Below are 27,424 nucleotides of genomic sequence, written 5' to 3' on the forward strand. Positions count from 1 at the left end.
TCTTCTGGATCTTGGCAAATTCAGGGGGCGGAGCCAAAGTGACCAACCAGTACCACAGCATCGAGGCCACCAGTTAGTTTATGACCAGCGCTCGGCCCCTGTAGGAAAACACTCAATGCAGTCCTGTCCAACACCCCAGCCAAGTGACTTTCACCTCCAGCTCCTGCCAGTTTGCCGGCCAGGCTTCCTCAGCAGGGCTAAGGTGGACTCCCGTATAGAGGAGATGCATTGTGCTCCATATAAAAGGTGTTAAATCCTCCAGTAGGGAGTCCACCCGCCACTGACCCACCAGGAGTCCAGAACATTTCTCCCAATTGATCCTCACAGAGGACGCGGCAGAAAAGGTCTGCTGGCAGTCACGCATCCTCCGCAAGTCAACGGGATCTGTGATTGCGAGGAGCACGTCATCGGCGTAAGACGAGAGGATGACTCACATGGCCGGTCTACACAGGGCCAGACCCGTCAACCTCCTGCGAAGCAGGCACAGCAACAGCTCCACGCAGATGGAATACAATTGGCTGGACATGCAGCATCCCTGCCGCACTCCTCTCCCAAAGGGAAGGGGCACCGTCAAGGACCCGTAAACTTTAACCAGACACTCTGCGGCAGCGTATAAAAGTCGTACCCGGGCCACAAAATGCGGCCCGAGTCAGAATGCGCGCAGCGTCCCAAATAGGTATTCGTGATCACCCTGTCGAACGCCTTCTCCTGATCGAGGGAGAGAAAGGCGACCAACTGACCAGTCCTCTGGGAAAGATGGATCAAGTCCTGGACAAGGTGCATATTGTCCTGGATGGACCAGCCCAGGACCACATAGGACTGGTCGGGGTGGATCATGTGGGTCAACACGGAGCCCAGGTGGGGAGACATAGCCCGGGCAAAGATCTTATAATAAAAACAAGAAATGCTGGAAATACTCAGCAGGTCTGGCAGCATCTGTGGAGAAAGAAGCAGAGTTAATGTTTCAGGTCAGTGACCCTTCATCAGAATCCCTGCTGAGAAGGGAGACCGGATGCCAGTTCTTAAGCAGGCGGAGATCACCCCTCCTCAGCAGCAGGACGATGAGACGGGCATCTCCCCGGTTGCCAGGCCTTCCCCCAGGGCCACGTGTAATCACCCCCCCAGGATGTCCCGGAACTCCCTGAGGAACTCCATGGTCAGCCCTTCCAATCCCCGGGATTTGCCCCTGGAGAACTGGTGGAGGGCGCTGGTCAGCTCCGCCAACGTGAGTGGAGTCTCCATCGTTCGGCACTCTCCGTGCTGACCTTCGGCAGGTCTTCCCATAAAACTCTGCTCCCGTCCTTGCTGGATGGATCCGGAGAGAACAGCTGCCATAATAGGTACAGACCAAGAGGCCCATTCCCTACGGACCGTGACTGAGGATCCATCATCGGCCAGCAGCTCAAGGAACTGTTTACGGGGCCGCTGCTGTTTTTCCAATGTGTAGAAGAAGGGTGAGATGCAGTCCAAATCTTCCAGGATCAGGATCCATGACCTCACATACGTGCCTCAGGACCCTATGAGCTGCAGGTCCCTCAGTCCGTCCCCCCCTTTTCTTTGTATGCCTGTCACAGGGCGGAGTCCACGACAGCTTGACCAAGACCAGTCTCCAAGTTGAGCACTTCCCTCTCCAGGCGCCCGACGTCGGCTTCCTACTTCTTGGTCGACCCCTTTGCATACTCCTGATGGAAGACACGGATGTGAGTCTTGCCCACATCTCACCATGGCCTTAAGGAGGGAAAGCCCCCCCCTGCTTCCTTCTCCAGTCGGCTCAGAATCGACGGAACGAGTCGTGGAATCACTGGTCCTCCAGCAGCCGGCTGTTAAAGTGCCAGTACGTGGACCCCGCCCGCATGCGGAGCGGAGTGAGCTCCACCCACACCAGGTGGTGGTCCCAGCACGGCACTAGGCTGCATGGAGGCTGTCGCTATCAGGAGAACCCTACCCCTTACAGGCATGGCACCGCGCCCCGTCCTAGGTCCAGAAGACACAAAAGACCGCCCCCTGGAACTCTACAGTGAAATGGCCTTTTGTTATCGCCTTCTGCACCAGCTGCATAAATAGCTGGCGCTGGCAGGATTTGACGTGTCAGAGGCTAGTCTCCTGAGGAGACGTTGGGTAATCGAATCCTCTGCGCAGTGGCCCCCAGAGGGTTTACTGGCAAGAGGGTCCCGCCCACGGTGAGCCCCTTACTTGGGGTCAGAGACATCATCCGATTGGTCCTCAGGAAAAATACAGCTTTCCCATACATTTTTGAGGCTGCGACAATGTCCGAGCGGCCGACAGTCTTGGCATTGCCATTACGTAAGCCTCAATAGCCACTGTGGGTGGGCGTAACTCTTCACCCCATGCTTTGCTGTTGGAAGCTTGAATGGTGACGGAGCCACAGGAGCGGCTGCAGAAGCTGCTGCAGCACAGGAAGGACCCAACATCGGAGAGGACTGAGAAGCCAAGGGGCAGGAGAGTCACACCCACCCTTTGTTGAGCAGAAGAAAATTGTAAAAATAATACATTTGTCCCACGAATACTTTGGTGGGGGCCATGGCAAGGATAGGGGGTGGGGGGAATTATCAGTTTCTGCAGATATGTTAACTAAAGCAGTCTTTTCTCTGGTCTTCAAGTGGGTGGGGAGGGGGTGCAATGGGGGTGGATGCCTTCACCTGGGATAGCTATAGCTGCCACACACACTTCACTTACAATGTTGAGAGAAAACAAAAAGTCTGTTCACCTGGGCAGCTCGAGCTATTCCAGGCCAGGTAGCTGGGGTGAGGAGGAAGCTCCCTATTCAACAGTGTCAAACACAGGAGCCCACGCCGAGACGCGGGAGACGTACGCCTGCGAAAAGTAGAGGCGGTCGATTCTGGACCCTCCACCTCCAGACCTCCACTTGAAGGCACTGGAGTCGGGATGGAGATTCCGCCAGACGTCCACCAAGTTAAGGGAGCTGATCAGTCCCCTCAACTTCTCCACCGACGCTTGGCCGCGCTGGGGACCGGAGCGATCCCCCACCTCGAGGGTGCAGTTAAAATCCCCCCCCCCCCCCGAGGATGATGCACTCGCCGCTATCGATGGAGCTCAAGAGAGCGGACACTTCTTCAAAGAAGCGCGCTTGCAGTGCGCCGGGCCTGGGCACGTACACGTTCACAAAGTGGAGCGGCATGCTACCCAGGCGAACGGCGAGGTGGAGCAAGCGGCCCGGCACGAGCTCCTTGACCCCCAAGATCTCCAGCTGAAAAGTCGGAGCCAACAAGATAGCCACCCCACTAGAAATAGGGGTGAGGTGACTCATGTAGACCCCACCCTGCCACTCCAGGAGCCAGGTGGCTTCGTCTCCCGGAACGGTGTGGGTTTCCTGCAGAAAGCTCACTGCATATCTCCCTTCCCTGAGGACTGAGAGATTGTGAAATCTGCGCTGAGACCCCCTGCTGCCGTTGATGTTGAGGCTGGCTATGGTTATCTTCATGTCAAAGGTACTTAAAACCCGTCACCAACACCTCACTGTGAGGAGGGAGTGGAAGTGCACCTGGCCCTCCACTCCCCCAGCAACCCATTGAGGAACACATTAAAACGGCACCTCTCAACCAGTTTGCCCACTATCTTAAGGGCGGCACAGACGGACAGGATGAACAGCGCCAGATTCGACCAACGGTCGAGGGCCAGCTGAACTTTATTGCGGCAACCCCTGCAAACCGCGAGGAAATCCCGGAGTTCCGCCGTGAGGATGAGAGGAGATTCGGTGGGAGGCACAAGGGACTCCACCACCTCACTGGCGATGGAATCAAGGTCATCCTCCGTGCCCCACAGCGAATCCCCATCCTCCTCCGGGTCGTCACCGCCAGCGGCCGATACATCCACCACACACGGTGGGGCGGACGTCCCAGCTGGTCCTGCCTCCGTCACGATCCCACCCCCAGGATCGATGGCAGAGGAGTCCTCTCTGGGTTTTACTGTGAAACTGGAGCCTGTGGGCACCAGCAGTTTAGGACCCCCCTCCACCTCCGTCCCCAGGCCAATGAGTGGTCCAGGGGAGACCGAAGTTCCCGACTCCGGAAATCCAGCCGGAGCCGAGACCGGAGGCAGAGAGAGGAGGCCATCTCCCGCTCCGCCAGCACCCACAGGCCCAGCAGATGGGGCAGCATTCTCAGTTATAACCGGGTCGGGTGTCTCCTGGTTGGTGGTGGACTCCAGCTGGGAGGGCTGACCCTCTGGGGCGTCGCCCTCCCCTTCACTCAGGGCACCCGACCCAGTAGCAGTGGCAGAATGGGCGGTGTCCTCAGGCTCCCCCACCACAAGCAGGGCCCCACTTACTCCTTCAGGAGGGGCCTCATGTACCGGGGCCTTCCCTCCCCTCCATCCTGATGAATAGGGAGCTCCTGCCCGGACTTTGTAGCCTTGGTGGTGGCAGTAGGGGAAACCTGGGAGACAGCTCCCCTCCAACAGATGGGCCCTGCGCCTCAGGGCCCCTCGTTACCTCTGTGGAGGGGTGCCTTCTCCTCTTTTTCCCACTAGGGCACAGAGGCTCAGAGACCTCCATGTCATCAGAGGCCTCCACCTCCGCACCCTCCTTTTTTTTTTTTGTCACCCTGGGCCTGAGCCCAGCCCTGGGACAGGTGGATTCCGTGAGAACGGGCTTTGGGTTGAGCTCAGGCTCGGGTTGTTTCACTGTGTCCAGGGGATGCGGCTCTTGATGTTTCTTTTGCCTCCGCGTCTTCCTTCCACTCAGACGGGCACTCCCGTCCCCGCTGGAGGCTGTGAAAACCACAGCCTCCGGAACCGACTGAGCGATGTCTGTTGGATGTGTGGGGGGAGTGGGAGGACCCTGGGCCGCCGAGGTGGAGCTGGCGGCCGTGAGGTTGGGGCAGTTCTTACGAACATGCCCCACCCCCTTGCAGACGTGGCACCGCGCCCCGTCCAAGGTCCAAAAGACGCGGTAGGCCGTCACCTGGAACTCCACATTAAATTGGCCTTCGGAGTCCTCCTCCCACGCCAGCTGCATAAATACCTGGCGGCGGAAGGAGTAGACATGTTGGAGGCTGTGTTCCCGAAGACCAAGCCGGACTGGGGTGATCCCCGACCTCACCTCCCCCATGTGGTGCAGGTGGGGAAGGAGGAGCTCGCTGGGAATAAAGGGTGGGACGTTTGATAACATTATCTGCTGCACAGTGGCCCCTAGAGGGTCCACCGGCAGGAAAGTCCCACCCACAGTGAGCCCTTTATTCAGGGCCAGGGACACGGCCTGCTCGGTCTTCAGGAAAAACACAGCCTTCCCGTACAATTTTGAGGCTGCCACAATGGCCGAGGGGCCGACAACCTCAGCCATTGCCTTTACACAGGCCTCTATAGACATTTTGGGGTGGGGATAGCTCTTTACCCCATGGTTCGAAGTAATTAATTTAAAAGGTGACGGGGTCACACGGGTGGCCAGAGGCTACAGCCGCATAGGTATGAGAAGGCCCCGCCACCGGTGATGATGGGCTTGCCATGGCTCAAGAGCCAAACCCACCCCCAAATTGCAGGCAAGCAAACAAACAAAGAAACCAACTAGGAGGTTTGGGGAGAGGCTGAGGGTATACAGGAAAGGGGAAAGACAGGCTGCAAGCGATGACTTTGCATTTTTTTCTCCTTAAAGGGTGGTACTCAGAGCACTGTAAACACTTCTGCTCTTCCGGTCTTCTGGTTGTGGGAGGGGTCTTCACCTGGGTCAGCCGAAAGCTGCCCAGGCTCTAGTTCGATCCTTATGTCTCTATAGCCAGGCAGCTTCAGCTGACTCAGGCTGGGCAATTGGGGTGGGGAGGGAGCTTCCCTACAACTTTAGTGCAACTGCACAGCTCCCTGCAGTATTGTATAGCCCCCACCCCTTGTTCTTCTGGCCTTTTCCACCTCCCACAACAGTCCAAATGAAATAAGAGTCTGGTGCTCAACACCCACCTCCAAATACAGCTTTATTCCAAATTCTTTCCTCTGCAGCAAAAGTTGTTGAAAGGTTTTTGCAGTTCCCTCCTCAGCTCTCCCTCTCCAGCAGTACCTCCAGCAACTGACTGCAGCACTGTCAGCTGCACCTCGTTGAGGCACTCAGTATTCCCAATCACAGAGGAGCCAATCCCCGTTTTTTTTTAGGGAGCTTTACTCTGTATCTAACCCTCATTTTTTTTTTTTCTTTTTTTTTTTCACAAGGTGACCTTTATACCCCAGGCCCCTTTTATATTTTTCACATCGAGGGGGCCTTTATTCCTCAGGCCCCCTTTATGTACATATTTACCGTTTTAAAATAACTTTATTAAAACCAGATAAATAAACAAAAAACTCAAATTAAAATGCCATTCTCGGCGTCAACGATGAACTCCAGTCCCTGCGGTGCCCACCGGTCGCGGAAGGCCTCAAGCGTACCGGCGGACACCGCATGCTCCTTCTCCAGGGACACCCGGGCGCGAACGTAACCGCGGAAGAGGGGCAGGCAATCGGGGAGGACGGAACCCCCGACGGCCCACAACCTGGACCTGTGAATTGCCACCTTGGCCAGGCCCAGGAGCAGACCGACGAGGAGATCCTCCTCCCGGCCCAAGCCCCTCCGCACCGGTGCCCAAAGATCAGGAGCGTGGGACTGAAGTGCAGCCAGAATTTGAGGAGCAGCCCCTTCAGATACTCAAAGAGGGGCTGCAACCTCGCACACTCCGTATAAGCGTGGAACACGGACTCGTCCAGGCTGCAGAAAGTACAGGCGGCCTGGGAGTCCGTGAACCTACTTAAAAGTCTATTTCACGGGACTGCTCTGTGCAGCACCCTCCATCCCAGGTCCCCGATGTAAAGGGGGAAGACTCCCGCGTAGAGAGACCTCCATCGGGGTTTCCCCTCGCCGCCAGATGGCAACGCGGACCGCCAGGGCGTGTCCGGCCGGCTGACGAGGGCGAGGAAGTGGAGAGTGTGCAGGAGCAGCCCGTACAGGAAACCCCTCCGCGCCCATTGGAATGGCACAGAGGGCATTTCCGAGAGGCGGCTCGGGTTGTGCGGGACCGGCTCCCGAGGAGGGTTTCGGGGCCTGGGTCCGATGAGCAGTTCCGGCCGAGCGGGGGTCAGCTCGGCCGGGATCGCTCTGCACTCCCGAGCCCCTTCGCCACCCGCAGTGAGGGGCGTCCCGGGGGTTTCGGCTACTCCTCCGCCCGCCGGACCGTCCCCGGAGTCGGCCGCCCGGACAGCCGAGGCACTCTCCTCCGCTGGCGGGGGAGCGCCCTGACTGGAGGCGACCATGTTCCAGACTCGGAATAGATCCCGGTAAAAGACAGGCAACTCCCAGATGGTGTAGGTGGGGGAGGAGGAGCTCATCAGGAATGAAGGGTGGGACGTTCGACAAGGTTACCCGATGTGCAGTGGCCCCCAGAGGGTCCACTGGCAGGAAAATCCCACCCACTGTGAGCCCCGTACTTAGGGCGAGGGACACAGCCCGCTCGGTCTTCAGGAAGAACACAGCCTTCCCATACATCTTTGAGGCTGCAACAATGGCCGAGGGGCCGACAACCACGGCCATTGCCTTAACACAAGCCTCAATAGTCATATTAGGATGAGTGTAACTCTTCACCCCATGCTTTGATGTTAAGATTTTAAATGGTGACGGGGCCACAGGAGCAGCTGTCGCAGCTGCTGCAGCATAGGAGGGCCCCGACACCGGAGAGGACTGAGAAGTCATGGGGTAGAAGAGTTACAGGCACTCTGCTGAGAGAAAAAAAAATGAGCAAATACAATAAATCATAAAAGCAACATTTAAAGGATGTAGCTAGCACAGGGGAAGAGGCTGAGGGAGAGGAAGGCCAGGAGGAATCAGTCTTTGTTGGTATTTTAAAGAAGTCTTGTAGCTGGTCTTCCAGTTGGGAGGGTGGGGTGATGTCTTCACCTGGGTCAGCTGTAAGCTGCCAAGGCACACGCCTCCTTCGATGTTCAGATAAGAGTAAAGAGAAGAGAAGTCTCTTCACCTGGGCAGCTCCAGCTGTCCCAGGCTTAGTAGTTGGGGTGGGGAGGGAGCTCCCTATCCAAAGATGTTAAACACAGGAGCTCCCTATTGAACAATGCAGCCCCACCCAAGGTCTTCAGGTCTCTTCTTTCCCCACCCCCAACAATCAATGAAAAAGACTTCAGGATAAAACAAACTCACAAAAGAGCTTCCAGTTCTCTGCCTTCCTTCCTTTGTTGAAATTTGGAACAAACTTTTGTTTCAGTTTGAATCTCCCTCTTGCAGCAGTCACACAGCCTGCAGCCTCCAACCTGTGCACACAGCTGCACCTCGTTGATGCACTCAGGCTCCCAAATCAGAGAGCAGCCAATCCCAGTGCTGTACCTGTCCTGGGAGTGTTTGATGGGGACAGTGTAGAAGGAGCTTTAGTCTTTATCTAACCCCGTTTTTTTTTTTTTTCGTTTTTTTTCGAGGGGGCCTTTATTCCTCAGGCCCCCTTTATATATTTTTTATGTCGAGGGGCCTTTATTCCTCAGGCCCCCTTTATATACACACTTATATTTTAAAATAACTTTATTAAAACCAGATAAATAAACAAAAACTCAAATTAAAATGCCATTCTCGGCGTCAACGATGAACTCCAGTCCCTGCGGTGCCCACCGGTCGCGGAAGGCCTCAAGCGTACCGGCGGACACCGCATGCTCCTTTTCCAGGGACACCCGGGCGCGAACGTAACCACGGAAGAGGGGCAGGCAATCGGGGAGGACGGACCCCCCGACGGCCCGCAACCTGGACCTGTGAATTGCCACCTTGGCCAGGCCCAGGAGCAGACCGACGAGGAGATCCTCCTCCCGGCCCAAGCCCCTCCGCACCGGGTGCCCAAAGATCAGGAGCGTGGGACTGAAGTGCAGCCAGAATTTGAGGAGCAGCCCCTTCAGATACTCAAATAGGGGCTGCAACCTCGCACACTCCGTATAAATGTGGAACACGGACTCGTCCAGGCCGCAGAAAGTACAGCTGGCCTGGGAGTCCGTGAACCTACTTAAAAGCCTATTGCACGGGACTGCTCTGTGCAGCACCCTCCACCCCAGGTCCCCGATGTAAAGGGGGAAGACTCCCGCGTAGAGAGACCTCCATCGGGGTTTCCCCTCGCCGCCAGATGGCAACGTGGACCGCCAGGGCGTGTCCGGCCGGCTGACGAGGGCGAGGAAGTGGAAAGTGTGCAGGAGCAGCCTGTACAGGAAACCCCTCGGCCCCGATTGGAATGGCACGGAGGGCATTTCCGAGAGGCGGCTGGGGTTGTGCGGGACCGGCTCCCGAGGAGGGTTTCGGGGCCTGGGTCCGATGAGCAGTTCCGGCCCAGCGGGGGTCAGCTCGGCCGGGATCGCTCCGCACTCCCGAGCCCCCTCGCCACCCGCAGTGAGGGGCGTCCCGGGGGTTTCGGCTACTCCTCCGTCCGCCGGACCGTCCCCGGAGTCGGCCGCCCGGACAGCCGAGGCGCTCTCCTCCGCTGGCGGGGGAGCGCCCTGACTGGAGGCGACCATGTTCCAGACTCGGAAAAGATCCCGGTAAAAGACAGGCAACTCCCTCAGAGAGGCGCGGCTAACGGACTCCACCGGGAGCTGCGTGTCGTCTTGAAGGCAGTGACACTGGCGGAAAAAATACGTCGCCAGCGCACACCATCTGGGAGGACGCTCGACGTACAGGTATCTCTGCAGGGTCCGAAGGCGGAGAGTCGCAGCCTGGGTGCGGACGCACACCAGCGACTGACCGCCCTCCTCGATCGGGAGACTCAGGACCGCGGCAGAGACCCAGTGTTTCCTCTTGCCCCAGAAGAAATCGACGAGTTTCTTCTGGATCTTGGTGGCAAATACAGGGGGCGGGGCCAAAGTGACCAACCGGTACCACAGCATGGAGGCCACCAGTTGGTTTATGACCAACGCTCGGCCCCTGTAGGAAAGCACTCGGAGCAGTCCTGTCCAGCGCCCCAGCCGAGCGGTGACTTTCGCCTCCAACTCCTGCCAGGCTTCCTCAGCGGGGCTAAGGTGGACTCCCAGATAGAGGAGGTGCGTGGTGCTCCACGCAAAAGGTGTCATCTCCTCCGGCAGGGAGTCCACCCGCCACTGACCAACCAGGAGTCCGGAACATTTCTCCCAATTGATCCTCGCGGAGGACGCGGCAGAAAAGGTCTGCTGGCAGTCGCGCATCCTCCGCAAGTCAACGGGATCTGTGATTGCGAGGAGCACGTCGTCGGCGTAAGCCGAGAGGACAACCCGCATGGCCGGCTCGCGCAGAGCCAATCCCGTCAACCTCCTGCGAAACAGGCGCAGGAAGGGCTCCACGCAGATGGTATACAATTGGCCGGACATGGGGCACCCCTGACGCACTCCTCTCCCAAATCGAAGGGGCGCCGTCAAGGACCCGTTAACTTTGACTAGACACTCTGCGGCGGCGTATAAAAGTCGGACCCGGGCCACGAAATGCGGCCCGAGTCCGAAAGCGCGCAGAGTCCCGAAAAGGTAATCGTGATCCACCCTGTCGAACGCCTTCTCCTGATCGAGGGAGAGAAAGGCGACCGACTGACCAGTCCTCTGGGAAAGATGGATCAGGTCTGGACCAGGTGGATGTTGTCCTGGATGGACCGGCCCGGGACCGTGTAGGACTGGTCGGGGTGGCTCATGTGGGCCAGCACGGAGCCCAGGCGGGTAGACATAGCCCGGGCAAAGATCTTATAATCCGTGCTGAGGAGGGAGACCGGACGCCAGTTTTTAAGCAGGCGGAGATCGCCCCTCTTCGGCAGCAGGACGATGACCGCCCTGCGCCACGAGAGGGGCATCTCCCCGGTCGCCAGGCTTTCCCCCAGGACCCGCGCGTAATCGTCCCCCAGGACGTCCCAGAACGCCCTGAGGAACTCCACGGTCAACCCATCCAGCCCTGGGGATTTGCCCCTCGAGAGCTGGTGGAGGGCGCCAGTCAGCTCCACCAACGTGAGCGGAGCCTCCAATCCTTCGGCGCCCTCCGGGCTGACCTGCGGCAGGTCCTCCCACAAAACTCTGCGCGCATCCTCGCTGGACGGATCCGGAGAGAACAACGCACTGTAATAAGTCCGGACCAGGAGGCCCATTCCCTCCGGATCCGTGATGGAGGATCCGTCGTCGGCCAGCAGCTTGACGAGCTGCTTACGGACCCCCCGCCATTTTTCCAGCGAGTAGAAGAAGGGTGAGGCGCGGTCCAAATCTTCCAGGATCTGGATCCGCGACCTCACGTACGCGCCTCGGGACCCTATGAGCTGCAGGTTCCTCAGCGCGCCCTTCTTCTCTTTGTACGCCTGCCACAGGGCCGGGTCTGCGACGGCATGACCGAGACGGGATTCCAAGTCGAGCACCTCCCTCTCAAGGCGCCCGACCTCGGCTTCCCGCCTCTTGGTCGACCCCTTCGCGTACTCCTGACAGAAGACGCGGATGTGAGTCTTGCCCACATCCCACCATAGCCTCAAGGAGGGGAAGCCCCCCTGCTTCCTTCTCCAGTCGGCCCAGAATCGACAGAACGAGTCCCGAAATCGCACGTCCTCCAGCAGCCGGTTGTTAAAGTGCCAGTACGCGGACCCCGCCCGCGTGCGGAGCGGAGTGAACTCCGCCCACACCAGGCGGTGGTCCGAGCACGGCACCAGCCGCATGGAGGCCGCCGAAACGCGGGAGACGTACGCCTGCGAAATGTAGAGGCGGTCGATTCGCGAACCCCCTCCTCCAGACCTCCACGTGAAGGCGCTGGAGTCGGGATGGAGATTCCGCCAGACGTCCACCAAGTTAAGGGAGCTGATCAGTCCCCTCAACTTCTCCACCGACGCTTGGCCGCGCTGGGGACCGGAGCGATCCCCCACCTCGAGGGTGCAGTTAAAATCCCCCCCGAGGATGATGCACTCGCCGCTATCGATGGAGCTCAAGAGAGCGGACACTTCTTCAAAGAAGCGTGCTTGCAAAGCGCCGGGCCTGGGCGCGTACACATTCACAAAGTGGAGCGGCACGCTACCCAGGCGAACGGCGAGGTGGAGCAAGCGGCCCGGCACTAGCTCCTTGACCCCCAAGATCTCCGGCTGAAAAGTCGGGGCCAACAAGATAGCCACCCCACTAGAAATAGGGGTGAGGTGACTCATGTAGACCCCACCCTGCCACTCCAGGAGCCAGGTGGCTTCGTCTCCCGGAACGGTGTGGGTTTCCTGCAGAAAGCTCACCGCGTATCTCCCTTCCCTAAGGACTGAGAGATTGTGAAATCTGCGGTGAGCCCCTCTGCTGCCGTTGATGTTGAGGCTGGCTATGGTTATCTTCATGTCAAAGGTACTTAAAACCCGTCACCAACACCTCACTGTGAGGAGGGAGTGGAAGTGCACCTGGCCCTCCACTCCCCCAGCAACCCATTGAGGAACACATTAAAACGGCGCCTCTCAACCAGTTTCACGTCCGCGCGCTTGCCCGCTATCTTAAGGGCGGCATGGACGGACTGGATGATCAGCGCCAGATTCGACCAATGGTCGAGGGCCAGCTGAACTTTATTGCGGCAACCTCTGCAAGCCGCGAGGAAATCCCGGAGTTCCGCCGTGGGGATGAGAGGAGATTCGGTGGGAGGCACGAGGGACTCCACCACCTCACTGGCGATGGAATCAAGATCATCCTCCGTGCCCCGCACCGAATCCCCATCCTCCTCCGGGTCGTCACCGCCAGCGGCCGACACATCCACCACACACTGTGGGGCGGACGTCCCGGCCGCGCCAGCTGGTCCCGCCTCCGTCACGATCCCACCCCCAGGATCGATGGCGGAGGAGTCCTCTCTGGGTTCTATTGTGAAACTGGAGCCTGTAGGCACCAGCGGTTCAGGACCCCCCTCCACCTCCATCCCCAGGCCAATGAGTGGTCCAGGGGAGACAGAAGTTCCGGACTCTGGAAAACCAGCCGGAGCCGAGACTGGAGGCGGCGAGAGGAGGCCATCTCCCACTCCGCCAGCACCCACAGGCCCAGCAGATGGGGCAGCATTCTCAGTTATAACTGGGTCGGGTGTCTCCTGGTTGGTGGTGGACTCCGGCTGGGAGGCCCGACCCTCTGGGGCCTCGCCCTCCCCTTCATTCAGGGCACCCGACCCAGTAGCAGTGGCGGAATGGGCGGTTTCCCCAGGCTCCCCCACCACAAGCAGGGCCCCACTTACTCCTTTAGGAGGGGCCTCACGTACCGGGGCCATCCCCTCCCCTCCATCCTGAGGAATAGAGTGCTCCTGCCCGGACTTTGCAGCCTTGGTGGTGGCGGTAGGGGGAACCTGAGGACCAGAAACAGGAGGCAGCTCCCCTCCAACAGATGGGCCCTGCACCTCAGGGCCCTGTGTTATTTCTGTGGAGGGGTGCCTTCTCCTCTTTTTCGCACTTGGGCGCGGAGACTCAGAGACCTCCATGTCATCAGAGGCCTCCGCCTCCGCACCCTTTTTTCCTTTTTTAGTCACCCTGGGCCTGAGCCCAGCCCTGGGACAGGTGGATTCCATGGGAATGGGCTTTGGGCTGAGCTCAGGCTCGGGTTGAGTCAAAGTGTCCAGGGGACGCGCCTCACGATGTTTCTTTTTTCCCCGCGTCTTCCTTCCACTCGGACGGACGCTCCCCTCCCCGCCAGAGGCTGTGAAAACCACAGCCTCCGGAACCGACTGAGCGGTGTCTGTTGGATCTGCGGGGGGAGTGGGAGGAGGTGCTGTGGAACCACTCTGGGCCGCCGAGGTGGAGCTGGCGGCCGGGAGGTTGGGGCAGTTCTTACGAACATGCCCCACCCCCTTGCAGACGTGGCACCGCGCTCCATCCGAGGTCCAGAAGACGCGGTAGGCCGTCCCCTGAAACTCTATACTGAAGTGGCCCTCCAAGACCTCCTCCCGCGCCAGCTGCATGAATAGCTGGCGGCGGAAGGAGTAGACATGTCGGAGGCTGTGCTCCCGAAGACCGAGCGGGACTGGGGTGATCCCTGACCTCACCTCCCCCAGATGGTGTAGGTGGGGGAGGAGGAGCTCATCAGGAATGAAGGGTGGGACGTTCGACAAGGTTACCCGATGTGCAGTGGCCCCCAGAGGGTCCACTGGCAGGAAAATCCCACCCACTGTGAGCCCCGTACTTAGGGCGAGGGACACAGCCCGCTCGGTCTTCAGGAAGAACACAGCCTTCCCATACATCTTTGAGGCTGCAACAAAGGCCGAGGGGCCGACAACCACGGCCATTGCCTTAACACAAGCCTCAATAGTCATATTAGGATGGGTGTAACTCTTCACCCCATGCTTTGATGTTAAGATTTTAAATGGTGACGAGGCCACAGGAGCAGCTGTCGCAGCTGCTACAGCATAGGAGGGCCCCGCCACCGGAGAGGACTGAGAAGTCATGGGGTAGAAGAGTTACAGGCACTTTGTTGAGAGCGAAAAAAAAGAAAAGAGAAAATGCAACACTTAAAGGATGTAGCACAGGGGAAGAGGCTGAGGGAGAGGAAGGCCAAGAGGAATCAGTCTTTGTTAGTATTGCACAAGTCTTGTAGCTGGTCTTCCAGTTGGGAGGGTGGGGTGATGTCTTCACGTGGGTCAGCTGTAAGCTGCCCAGGCACACGCCTCCTTTGATGTTCAGATAATAAGTCTCTTCACCTGGGCAGCTCCAGCTGTCCCAGGCTTAGTAGTTGGGGTGGGGAGGGAGCTCCCTATCCAAAGATGTTAAACACAGGAGCTCCCTATTGAACAATACAGCCCCACCCAAGGTCTTCAGGTCTCTTCTTTCCCCACCCCCAACAATCAATGAAAAAGACTTTCAGTACAAAACAAACTCACAAAAGAGCTTCCAGTTCTCTGCCTTCCTTCCTTTGTTGAAAATGTGGAAAAACCCTTCTTTCAGTCTCAGTCTCTCCCTCTTGCAGCAGCCTGCAGCCTCCAACCTGTGCACACAGCAACAGTCAGCTGCACCTCGTTGATGCACTCGGGCTCCCAAATCAGAGAGCAGCCAATCCCAGTGCTGTACCTGTCCTGGGAGTGTTTGATGGGGACAGTGTAGAAGGAGCTTTAGTCTTTATCTAACCCCGTGCTGTACCTGTCCTGGGAGTGTTTGATGGGGACAGTGTAGAAGGAGCTTTGACATCTCTGACACTTCCCTTCCCTTCCTCGACTTCTCTGTCTCCATCTCTGGGGATAGGTTGTCTACTAATATCCATTATAAGCCCACCGACTCCCACAGCTATCTCGACTACACTTCTTCACACCCTACCTCCTGTAAGGACTCCATTCCATTCTCCCAGTTTCTCCGTCTCCGACGCATCTGCTCTGATGATGCTACCTTCCATGACGGTGCTTCTGATATGACCTCCTTTTTCCTCAACCGAGGATTTCTCCCCACTGTGGTTGACAGGGCCCTCAACCGTGTCCGACCCATTCCCCGCACCTCTACCCTCACCCCTTCCCCTCCCTCCCAGAACCGTGACAGGGCTCCCCTTGTCCTCACTTTTCACCCCACCAGCCTCCATATCCAAAGGATCATCCTCCACCATTTCCGCCACCTCCAGCGTGATGCCACTACCAGTCGCATCTTCCCCTCCCTTCCCCTGCCAGCATTCCGAAGGGATCGTTCCCTCCGCGACACCCTGGTCCACTCCTCCATTACCCCCACCACCTCGTCCCCGTCCCAGGGCACCTTCCCCTGCAATCGCAGGAGGTGTAATACCTGCCCATTTACCTCCTCTCTCCTCACTATCCCAGGCCCCAAACACTCCTTTCAGGTGAAGCAGTGATTTACTTGTACTTCTTTCAATGTAGTATACTGTATTCGCTGCTCACAGTGTGGTCTCCTCTACACTGGGGAGACTAAGCGCAGACTGGGTGACCGCTTTGCGGAACATCTCCTCTCAGTCCGCAAGCAGGACCCTGAGCTTCCGGTTGCTTGCCATTTCAACACTCCCCTCTGCTCTCATGCTCACATCTCTGTCCTGGGATTGCTGCAGTGTTCCAGTGAACATCAACGCAAGCTCGAGGAACAGCATCTCATTTACCGATGAGGCACACTACAGCCTGCCGGACTGAACATTGAGTTCAATAATTTCAGAGCATGACAGCCCCCCATTTTACTTTCATTTTTAGTTATTTTTTCTTCCTTTTTTTTAACATTCTTTTTTACATTTTTCACAATCTTTTTTTTGCATTTATTTCATTTCATCTTTGTTTGTTCAGTTTGCTTACCCACTGTTTTTTTTTCAGGTTTGCACTTGCTGCTGTTCAATATTCAGTGTATTTACACCTAATCTGTACTAATGCTTTGTCTTTCAACACACCATTAACATATTGTTTGCCTTTGCTCCGTGACCTTTTGGTCAGCTATGTGGCCTGGTCCAATCTAGACCTCCTTTGTTATCTCTTGCCCCACCCCCACCTCACTTGCTTATAACCTGTGACTTTTCTAATATTTGTCAGTTCCGATGAAGGGTCACTGACCCGAAACGTTAACTCTGCTTCTCTTTCCACAGATGCTGCCAGACCTGCTGAGTGATTCCAGCATTTCTTGTTTTTATTTCAGATCTCCAGCATCCGCAGTATTTTGCTTTTATTATAGAAGGAGCTTTACTCTGTATCTAACCCTGTTCTGTACCTGCCCTGGGACTGTTTCATGGGACAGTGTAGAGGGAGCTTTACTCTGTATCTAACCCATGCTCTTTGCTGACTGTGGATGCCTGAAATGGAAGCTGTTCCATTCCCAGCACCAACATTCCCATTGTGAAGTGTATATATAGGGTACATTATTTACCTGCATCACCAGCCAGGTACACACAGATACATTAGCAACACTTTTCCGATGGGTTGGACACGTGTTGTTTCCAAATATCAGCTCCCAGCCAATGTTCTGTGAGCAACAGACTTGCCCTGTAACTGACTCGGAGAATTTTTTTAGGACATGTTTATAAGACATGAAGTTACTATGGTTTTTTGTTGAAGCCTAAATCATATCTAGCCTGGTGCAATGCCATGACTTAGAGCTCCTTACCGCCAACGTCAATGCCAGTGAGTCACAGAGGTGCCAATTAGTGCAGAGTGATGTTTGGGGCACAAAGCTGGCAGAACAAAAACTTGCATTTATATCACTCCTTTAACAATGTATTAAAATGTTCCAAGGAACTTCACAGGAATGTTATCAATCTAAATGAGACACCGAGCTACATAAGGAGATATTGCTTGGTCAAAGAGGTAGGTTTTAAGGAGCGTCTTAAAGGAAGAAAATGAGGTAGAGAGGCGGAGAGATTTAGAGAGGGAATTCCAGAGCTTGGAGCCTAGGCAGCTGAAGGCACGGCTGCCAATGGTGGAGTGATTCAAATTGGGGATGCTCAAGGGACCAGAATTAGAGGAGTGCTGATAATTTGGGAGTGAGGGAGGGGGTGGGGGGAGGGGGAGGGTGCATAGGACTGGGGAAAGGGAGGAGTGGGACACAGAGGGATTTGAAAACAAGCATTTTAAAATAAAGGAGCTGTGGGACCGGGGAGCAACGTAGGTCAGTGAGCACAGGGGTGATGGGTAATCGGGACCTGGTGTGAGTTAGGATACAGGAAGCAGAGTTTTGGATAAACTCAGGTTGGTATAATTGAGTCTCGAGGTGACCAACACACCCGAGTGCTGCTGTGTGCCTCCGCATGTTAGACGTAGTTTTGCTCATTGACCTCACATCCTCACCATGCCCCTCAGCATTCTAATGAGCCCCTGATCTCAAACAAAGCCCATGGGACATGAGAGATGAAGAGGCTGCTTTGCTGAAGGCCTGGCAGCTGGTAATAGCCTGGAGCAGGAGCTGCTGTGGAGGATCATAGTACAGGAGGGAGAAGGGAGGACAAAAAGAGACAACTGGTATTCGAGAACAATACAAGTCAAAGCAAGTCCCATTCGAACTGAATGGTGCTCCTTGGGTGCTGTGTCCACTTCTCCTCGCTGACTCTCAAGGGAGACATTCAAGCACTGGGAGGTGGTTTGGGAAAGGTCACAAGGTTGATCCCTTGCATGAGAGGTGTGAGGAAGGACTGAAGAAACTTCGGCCTTTCAGCTTTGAAAGGAGTGTCTGACAGGTGACTTTATGGAGATTTACATGATAGTTATAGAGTTATAAAGCACAGAAACAGGCCCTTCGGCCCATTGTGGCTGTGCCAGCCATCAAGCACCTAACTATTCTAATCCCATTTTCCAGCAGTTGGCCCGTGGCCTTGCATGCTATGGTGTTTCAAGTGCTCATCTAAATACTCCTTAAATGTTATGAGTGTTCCTGACTCTACCACCCCTTCAGTGCAGTGTGTTCCAGATTCCAACCACCCTCTGAGTAAAAATATTTTTCCTCAAATCCCCTCTAAACCTCCTGCCCCTTAGCTTAAATGTAGGCCCCCTGGTTATTGACCCCACTGCTAAGGAAAAAGATTCTTCTTATCTAACCTATCAATGCCCCTCATAATTTTGAGTACCTCAATCATGTCCCCCCTCAGCCTTCTCTGCTCTAAGGAAAACAACCCTAGCCTTTTCAACCTCTCTTCACAGCTGAAATGCTCCAGCCCAGATAACATCCTGGTGAATCTCCTCTGCACCCTCTCCAGTGCAATCACATCCTTCCTATTGTGTGGTGACCAGAACTGTGCAGAGTACTCCAGCTGTGGCCTAACTAGCATTTTATACAGTTCCATCATAACCTCCCTGCTCTTGTATTCTATGCCTCGGCTAATAAAAGCATGCATCCCATATGCCTTCCTAACCACTTTTTCTACCTGTGCTGCTGCCTTTAGTGATCTATGGACAAGTACACCAAGGTCCCTCTGACCCTCTGTACTTCCTATGCTCCTACCATCCATTGTATATTCCCTTGCCTTGTTAGTCCTCCCAAAATGCATCACCTCAAACTTCTCAGGATTAAATTCCATTTGCCACTGCACTGCTCATCTTACCAGCCCATCTATATCATCCTGTAATCTGAGGATTTCCTCCACTATTTATGACACCACCAATTTTCGTGTCATCTGCGAACTTACTGATCGTACCTCCTATATTCACGTCTAAATCATTAATGTACACTACAAACAGCAAGGGTCCCAGCACCGATCCCTGTGGTACACCACTGGTCACAGGCTTCCACTCGGAAAAACAACCCTCGAATTTCACCCTCTGCCTCCTGCCACTAAGCCAATTTTGGATCCAGTTTGCCAAATTGCCCTGGATCCCATGGGCTCTTACCTTCTTAACCAATCTCCCATGCGGGACCTTATCAAAAGCCTTACTGAAGTCCATCTGGACTACATCAACTGCTTTATCCTCATCTACACATCTAGTCACCTCCTCGAAAAATTCAATCAAATCTGTTAGACACGATCTCCCCCTGACAAAGCCATGCTGACTATCCCTGATTAACCCCTGTCTCTCCAAGTGGAGATTAATCCTGTCCCTCAGAATTTTTTTCCAATAGTTTCCCAACCACTGATGTTAGTCTCACCAGCCTGTAATTACCTGGTTTATCCCTGCTGCCCTTCTTGAATAATGATACCACATTCCCTGTCCTCTAGTACCTTTCCTGCAGCCAGAGAGGATTTGAAAATTTGTGTCAAAGCCTATGTCCTCCCTTGCCTCACATAACAGCCTGGGATACATCTCATCTGGGCCTGAGGATTTATACACTTTTAAGCCCGCTAAAACAGATAATATTTCCTCCCTTTCACTGCTAATATGTTCAAGTATATCACAATCCCCCTCCCTGATCTCTACACCTACATCGTCCTTCTCCATAATGAACACTGATGCAAAGTAATCATTTAAAACCTCACCTATGTCATCTGGCTCCACACACAGATTGCCACTTTGGTCCCTAATGGGCCCTACTCTTTCCCTGGTTATCCTTTTTGCCTTAATATACTTATAAAATGCCTTAGGATTTTCTTTTATCTTGCCCGCCAGTGTTTTTTCATGTCCCCTCTTCGCTCTCCTAATTACTTTTTTAAGTACTCCCTACACTTTCTATACTCCTCTAGTGTCTCCCTGTTTTCAGTGCTCTGAATCTGCCATAAGCCTCCTTTTTTTTTTCCTGGTCCAATCCTCTATGTCCCTTGACATCCAGGGTTCCCTGGACTTGTTGGTCCTACCCTTCACCTTAACGGGTACATGTTGGCTCTGAACTCTCACTATTTCCTCTTTGACTCCCACTGGTCTGATGTAGACTTCCCTACTTTACTCCAAAGTAAACCCTGAGAGTAGGCCTAGCTTCAAACGAACAACAAGCAAAATTCGTGCTGATGTCAGGAAACTCTCAAAAAGAGTCATCAACATGTGCAGTGGTCATCAGGGTGAAACAGTGCATGCAAAACCTTTGGAATCATTTAAAAACCAGTTGAAATCTGTGATGGGATGTCTGTATCTGGGTGGATGAGCTGGTCTGTCAACTGGTCTTCTTCCTCTGCACCTGTCTTGTGATACCAAGGTTATATTTAAAGGAGGAAAGGGTATTCTGAGAGGGCACCCTTGGGGGAAAGGGTATTCTGAGGGAGCACCCTTGGGAGAAAGGGTATTCTGAGGGAGCACCCTTGGGAGAAAGGGTATTCTGAGAGAGCACCCTTTGTTAAAGTTCTGCAGTTTACAGAAAATGGTTTGTATTTAGCGATATCATCTGTGATGTGGTGGGTTTCTGTTCAGAATGGATAGTCATGGGTTTTTTAATAAAAAGCCTCTGAAAGATATTTTTGTCTTTTTTTTATAAAAAAAGATGTTTTCAAATGCTGGAATAAAAGGTAATTTGCCTGGACTCTCCTTCCCTTTAAGACCTAATTTGTCCTTTATTCTCAGATGTAACCCTGCTGTGTTTCTCATGCAGGTGATTAAGGACCTGAAGGGCTCTGACTACAGCTGGTCCTATCAGACCCCACCGTCATCGCCCAGCAGCTCTGGCTCTCGGAAATCCAGCATGTGCAGGTATGTATGATTGACAGGTCAGCAGAGCCCACCTGGTTAGGTAATATTTCCAATCCACCATCAGGCATTATTACATCGCAAAGGCCTGGTGGTAAGTTTCATGTCTGCTTGGACCAACAAGTGCAGAAGTGGAGCTCTTATGGCTTCGGAAGACTGCTCTCTGTGATTGGAAAAGTGGAGGCTACAGTATTACAATCAATTCACATGTGGGGGATCCATCCAAACATTTTTGATTTCTGTTGGTAGGAGCTTACACCTGAACGATCCCACGAGATCATGGGAAAAGCCTGGGAAAACTCACCTCTTTAGACTGAAGACTGGTGCTGGTGTGGGATTTAATAGTGGGAAATTATTTCTCAACCAGACAGCCTCGGAAGCTCTTCCCAGTCAGACAGCCTGTGGCCATGATTCTCAGGCAAGTGACAACACCACTGTGGGCCTTCAGAGATCAGGATCCTTTCTGCTACAAAGTTGCTGTGATTTCTGTGGAACCTCTTCCAGGAAAATCAGCTAATTTTCCAAAATTAGAACTGAATTCTCACTGGAGGAAAGGGAGTGATAACATTTCAATATAAACCTGTGTAAAGCGATTGAATATTTTGCAGCTTCCCCTGCATGACATCATCAACTAACTCTGGCCTATGGTCCCTGAAGTTTCCGGCAGCAGACTGATCCGCTGTTAGTTTGATTTGTAATTGTTTGTCCAGCTACCACCAATCCGTTAATTTAAAAAAAATCCAACCTGTGGATTATTCAAGCTAATTTATTTGCCAGTGAGTGGAAACCATTTTCCTGAACCATCTGAACAGGTTACTGATTCAGTAAGAAGGCATTTTGATAGTTTCTGGTGTAAATCAGCAACGCAATGGGGGAATACTGTCAAATGGGGCTTGTAGTCATGAACGAGTCATTGAAATACAAAAAGCGTAACCTGAACGATCGATTAGTGGACAGTCCCTTGCACAACCAAGGCCCAAAGGTTAGGCTGATGCTAAGCCATGTCACTAGCCCCATGCTTCACCTCACAAACCTTATTGAGTTTTTTGAGAAGGTGACCAAACAGGTGGATGAGGGTAAAGCAGTGGATGTGGTGTATATGGATTTCAGTAAGGCGTTTGATAAGGTTCCCCACGGTAGGCTATTGCAGAAAATACGGAAGTATGGGGTTGAAGGTGATTTAGAGCTTTGGATCAGAAATTGGCTAGCTGAAAGAAGCCAGAGGGTGGTGGTTGATGGCAAATGTTCATCCTGGAGTTTAGTTACTAGTGGTGTACCGCAAGGATCTGTTTTGGGGCCACTGCTGTTTGTCATTTTTATAAATGACCTGGAAGAGGGTGTAGAAGGGTGGGTTAGTAAATTTGCGGATGACACTAAGGTCGGTGGAGTTGTGGATAGTGCCGAAGGATGTTGTAGGGTACAGAGGGACATAGATAGGCTGCAGAGCTGGGCTGAGAGATGGCAAATGGAGTTTAATGCGGAAAAGTGTGAGGTGATTCACTTTGGAAGGAGTGACAGGAATGCAGAGTACTGGGCAAATGGGAAGATTCTTGGTAGTGTAGATGAACAGAGAGATCTTGGTGTCCAAGTACATAAATCCCTGAAAGTTGCTACCCAGGTTAATAGGGCTGTTAAGAAGGCATATGGTGTGTTAGCTTTTATTAGTAGGGGGATCGAGTTTCGGAGCCATGAGGTCATGCTGCAGCTGTACAACACTCTGGTGAGACCGCACCTGGAGTATTGCGTGCAGTTCTGGTCACCGCATTATAGGAAGGATGTGGAAGCTTTGGAAAGGGTGCAGAGGAGATTTACTAGGATGTTGCCTGGTATGGAGGGAAGGTCTTACGAGGAAAGGCTGAGGGACTTGAGGTTGTTTTCTTTGGAGAGAAGGAGGAGGAGAGGTGACTTAATAGAGACATATAAGATAATCAGAGGGTTAGATAGGGTGGATAGTGAGAGTCTTTTTCCTCGGATGGTGATGGCAAACACGAGGGGACATAGCTTTAAGTTGAGGGGTGATGGATATAGGACAGATGTTAGAGGTAGTTTCTTTACTCAGAGAGTAGTAGGGGCGTGGAACGCCCTGCCTGCAGCAGTAGTAGACTCGCCAACTTTAAGGGCATTTAAGTGGTCATTGGATAGACATATGGATGAAAATGGAATAGTGTAGGTCAGATGGTTTCACAGGTCGGCGCAACATCAAGGGCCGAAGGGCTTGTACTGCGCTGTAATGTTCTAATTCGAATTCGAATTCTAATTCTCCTGCAAGCTCTATTAATCACTGCATGTCAACTGAAGGTGACTCACTGCCATTGATGTTCCCATCGCCATTTAGAGAGCATGTTCTTTGGTGTTGCACAGAATGATACATCACAGAAGGAGGCCATTCATCCCATCATGACTGTGTTGGCTCTTTGGTAGAACTAGCCAATTAATCCCAGTCTCCTGTATTAATCCTGTAGCCCTGTATTTTTTTCCTTCAATTATTTCTCCAATTTTCTTTGGAAAGTTACTATTCAATCTGCTTCCACCACCCTTCCAGGCAATGCATTCCAGATCACAACAACTCACTGCATCTAAAAAAAAAAAATTTTCCTCACCTCGCCTTTTTTTTTGCCAAATACCTTAAATCTGTCTGCTCTAGTTACTGACCCTTCTGCTACTGGAAACAGTTTCTCCTTGTTTACTCTACCAAAACCTTTCATGATTTTAAACACCTCTTGTCAAATTTCTCCTTAACCTCCTCAGCTGCAGGAAGAACAATCCCAGCTACTCCAGTCTCTCCACATAACTGAAGTCCCTCATCCCTGGTACCATTCTCGTAAATCTCCTTTCTACTCTTTCCAAGGCCTCGACATCCTTCCTAAAGTGTGGGGCCCAGAATTGAGCACAATACTCCAACGGAGGCCTAACCAGTGTTTTATGAAGGTTAGGGTAAATTCCTTGCTTTCGTAGACTATGCATCTATTAATAAAGGTCAGAACATCTCCCACTGTCCATGGGCAAGTGCGTTGGTAGATTACCTGTACCCAGGCCTGTGCCAATATTCTTTTGGGCCAGGCTAGCTCTGCCTTTCTCTGAGGGAGTGGCCTTACCTCAGATCAGGGAAATGACCATTGGTAATTGTGCCCATGGCGTTGTGTCCTGCAATAGCATCCATTTCAGACATGTGGCAAGCAAAGGGAGGTGGAGAAGATAAGAAAAAAGCGCCAAGTGAGACCAGACTGCATCGTGCCAACCCCAACAGTAACACCCTCGCCCATGGTTGTTGTGTAGCCTCCTGCTTTTGTCTAATTTTTTTTGTGAGTCTGATCTTATCTTAAATTGTCTCCCTCACCTTCCCTCTCTCACACCCTTCTACCTACCACACCCCTCCCCCCCAGCAGTGTAAACAGTACAAACAGTAGCACTTCCCGATCCAGTGGTTCCCAAACTCACTCACCAAGTTCAAACTATCGCTACCGCAGCTTGGCCCAGCCTGCCAGCGCCAGCACCCGGCTCTCCAGTGTCTCCTCGCATGACTCCGGCTTCATATCCCAGGACGCCATGTACTCCAAACCACCTTCGCCTATGCCATCGGATATTACCAGCCAGGTAAGTGGACCTCAGCATATTGCCTATGCATTCACACGGGTGGGAGGAAAGTCGACTGGACCAATGTTATTGTGCTGTGTGAAATAGAGTTAAAAGTGGGCGTGTAGATGAAACAAAGGAGTTGCATTTATCTAGCACCTCAGTACATCCCAAAGCACTTTACAGGAGGATATTGAGAGGGATAGAAGAAGTGAAAGACCTTGGAGTGCATGTCCACAGGTCCCTGAAGGTGGCAGGACAGGTAGATAAAGTGGTGAAGGAGGCCTATGGATTGCTTTCTTTTACTGGCCGAGGTATAGAATTCAAAAGCAGGACTGTAATGCTGGAACTGTATAAAACGCTGGTTAGGCCACAGCTGGAGTATTGCGTACAGTTCTGGTTACTACATTACAGGAAGGACATAATTGCTCTGGAGAGAGTACAGAGGAGATTTACAAGAATGTTGCCAGGGCTTGAAAGTTGCAGCTATGAGGAAAGATTGGATCGGCTAGGGTTGTTTTCCTTAGAACAGAGGAGGCTGAGGAGTGACTTAATAGAGGTGTACAAAATTAAGAAGGGCCTAGATTGAGTAGACAGGAAGGACCTGTTTCCCCATAGCAGAAAGGTCACATGCGGTTTGCTCTGCAATCCGCCGGCCGATCTCCACCGGGCATGGCCCGTTGGAAAGAGTGGACCCTGCCACATAACGTAACAGCTGTTTTTGTGATAAATATTGGCCAGGACAACAGGTTATCTGGTCATTATCATATTGCTGTTTGTGGAGCTTTGCTGTGTGTAAATTGGTTGCAGCGTTTCCTACATTACAACAGTGACTGCACGACAAAGGTGTCTCATTGGCTGTAAAGTGCTTTCAGACATCCTGAGGTTTATAAATGCAAGTCTTACCTTTCTCAGACTGTTCACAGAGCAAACGTTCTAAACCCACAGCAATAGACAGAGAATGTTCACAGTACAAACATTAGAAACCCACAGCACATTACACTAGGCTTCCACTAGAAACCATTCTATAATTTTGCTGTTGCTCATGTGCCCTTGTTGCACTGCACAATGGACTCATGGGCCAGGATTTCACGTTGGGCGGACGGGAGCCAGCCACCGACTGAGAAGTCGTTGACAAACCCGCTTCCGCCTCGCCTGGGGATCCGACCCGTATTTTACGAGTCCCCAGGCTTTAATTGTTCCAATGCGGGACTTTAGCTGCCGGCCAATCAGCGGGCCGGCAGCTCTTAGTCCCATCAGCGCCACTGGGAGCAGTGGCCACTGCTAGGACTGCAGCCCAGCCGAAGACAGGTAGGTTTTTGTTGCCTTGCCGGGGTAATCGGTCGGGCCCCGGCCAGGCAAGGGTGATCGTTTGGGGGGGGAAGGGGGGTGTGTTGGGTCTTGAGGGTGGTTGGAGTAGCAGGGGTGGCCCTCCATTGGGCACCCTGTATCCGATAAGCAGGGAACCACCCCCCCCCCCCCCCCCCCCCGCCCCACCCTGAGACGATCAGAAACCGCCTGGGAAAAGCAGGTGGCTTTTCCCAGCTCCAGGATGCCTGCTTGCCATGCATAAAATCTACGTGGAGGTGGGCGAAAGCCCTTAATTAGCCACTTAAGGGCCTTGATTGGCCTGGGACGGACGGGCCACTTTCCACCCTGCCCTACGTAAAGGGGGGGGGGGGCGGAGGCGGGAGCAGCTTGGGAAAGCCTCCTGGAGCCTCCCGCTCCATTTTATGCCACCCCACCGCCACCATCTGGCTCGTGGGGTGGCGGAAAACCCCAGCCATGAGAATGACAAGCTTGTTGAAGTAAGGTTACTGCAATTTTCCATGGCATTTATCAGAAGGAAAGTTCATAAAGGCCAACAGTGGCAAAAGCATCATTAATTGTGTATATTGCTTGGATTGTATTTTGCTCATTGAAAATAAACCTTCCTCAAGACCATTCTAAATTCATGCTAAAATATAACATTGGGCCTACGAAAGAACATGAGAGCTCTTGGATTCATTCTGTTCAGACATTTGTTTTGGTTTGCTAAAACTTTAAAATATTAAAATATTGTGTCGTGTGTGTTGTAAAACAGAAAATACTTCATACAGAGTATGAAGAAATCTTTATGGCTTAAGAAAGGTTTTCAATCTTTTAGACTCTTGGCAACATGTAGGTTGACTGAAGTTTATAGCATGCTGTTGCTGATTGTGCTGCATTAAAGTAGATTGCTCCTTACTGATGCTCAGTGAAGCAGAGTCTTGACACAGTGTTGTACAGAATGAACTAATTTGACCCAATCTTACTGATGTACAGTTGGCATTGAGCCAGACGTGGTCATTATGCTACAATGGTGCCATTTCATGATCAGTCCAGGATGAGAATAATCTGGATAATGGCAGTGCCCCATCTTCCGCTGTGCTGTCTCCCTCCCACACTCCAGTTTGTTCTGCAGAGGGCCACAAGGTGCATAGAAGGAGCCAATGACAGCTTCGGAATTAAGCACAGAATCCATTCCCTCCCCACTCATGGCCCCTCCTTTGCACTGTACGGATTGGATCTCGCAATTAATGCTTTAATGTTTCATGTGATTGATACCACAAATGACCAATCACTGTCACTTATTTATAAAGACGATTCTGAGAGATCACCATGTCCAGTCGGCTATTCGATTCAGAACTGAAGAGTTACCTTGCTTTCAGATATCAGCTCTGTAGGACCAACTCCAGCACGGTTTTGGCACAATTAAGAGTTGACATGGAGCTAAAATTGGCGCCATGGTTCATTTCCCCATCTCAGCTGCCTGAACTGGCAAAGTTCGCTGAGCTGATTTAACAGCTCTGAAGTAAACCCGTGGTCATGTGGTTTGGAAGCTATCAATAGCCCTTGTTGTCCCGTCCCATTCAACATAGTAGCCTTCAGAACTAGATCTGTACAAACCAGCTGGTCCAGGCTCTCTTCTTGCAG

The 27,424-nt window shown here is 53.0% G+C and overlaps 1 protein-coding gene across 15 annotated transcripts in view; it reads left to right on the forward strand.

Annotated features, from left to right (window-relative positions):
• Positions 1-27,424, forward strand: part of LOC137379096 (protein MTSS 2-like) — a 206,150-nt gene that overhangs the window by 153,313 nt on the left and 25,413 nt on the right. For 12 of the 15 annotated variants that reach the window (XM_068049761.1, XM_068049764.1, XM_068049763.1 and 9 more), the window contains exons 9-10: positions 20,802-20,899; positions 24,280-24,490. In XM_068049761.1, coding sequence (XP_067905862.1) covers positions 20,802-20,899; positions 24,280-24,490 — 309 coding nt within the window. The remainder of the gene's footprint in view (positions 1-20,801; positions 20,900-24,279; positions 24,491-27,424) is intronic. The other 3 variants (XM_068049762.1, XM_068049771.1, XM_068049774.1) reach the window with 1 other exon arrangement.

The sequence above is a fragment of the Heterodontus francisci genome, chromosome 17 (genome assembly GCF_036365525.1).
Source record: "Heterodontus francisci isolate sHetFra1 chromosome 17, sHetFra1.hap1, whole genome shotgun sequence".
Classification (NCBI taxonomy): domain Eukaryota; kingdom Metazoa; phylum Chordata; class Chondrichthyes; order Heterodontiformes; family Heterodontidae; genus Heterodontus; species Heterodontus francisci.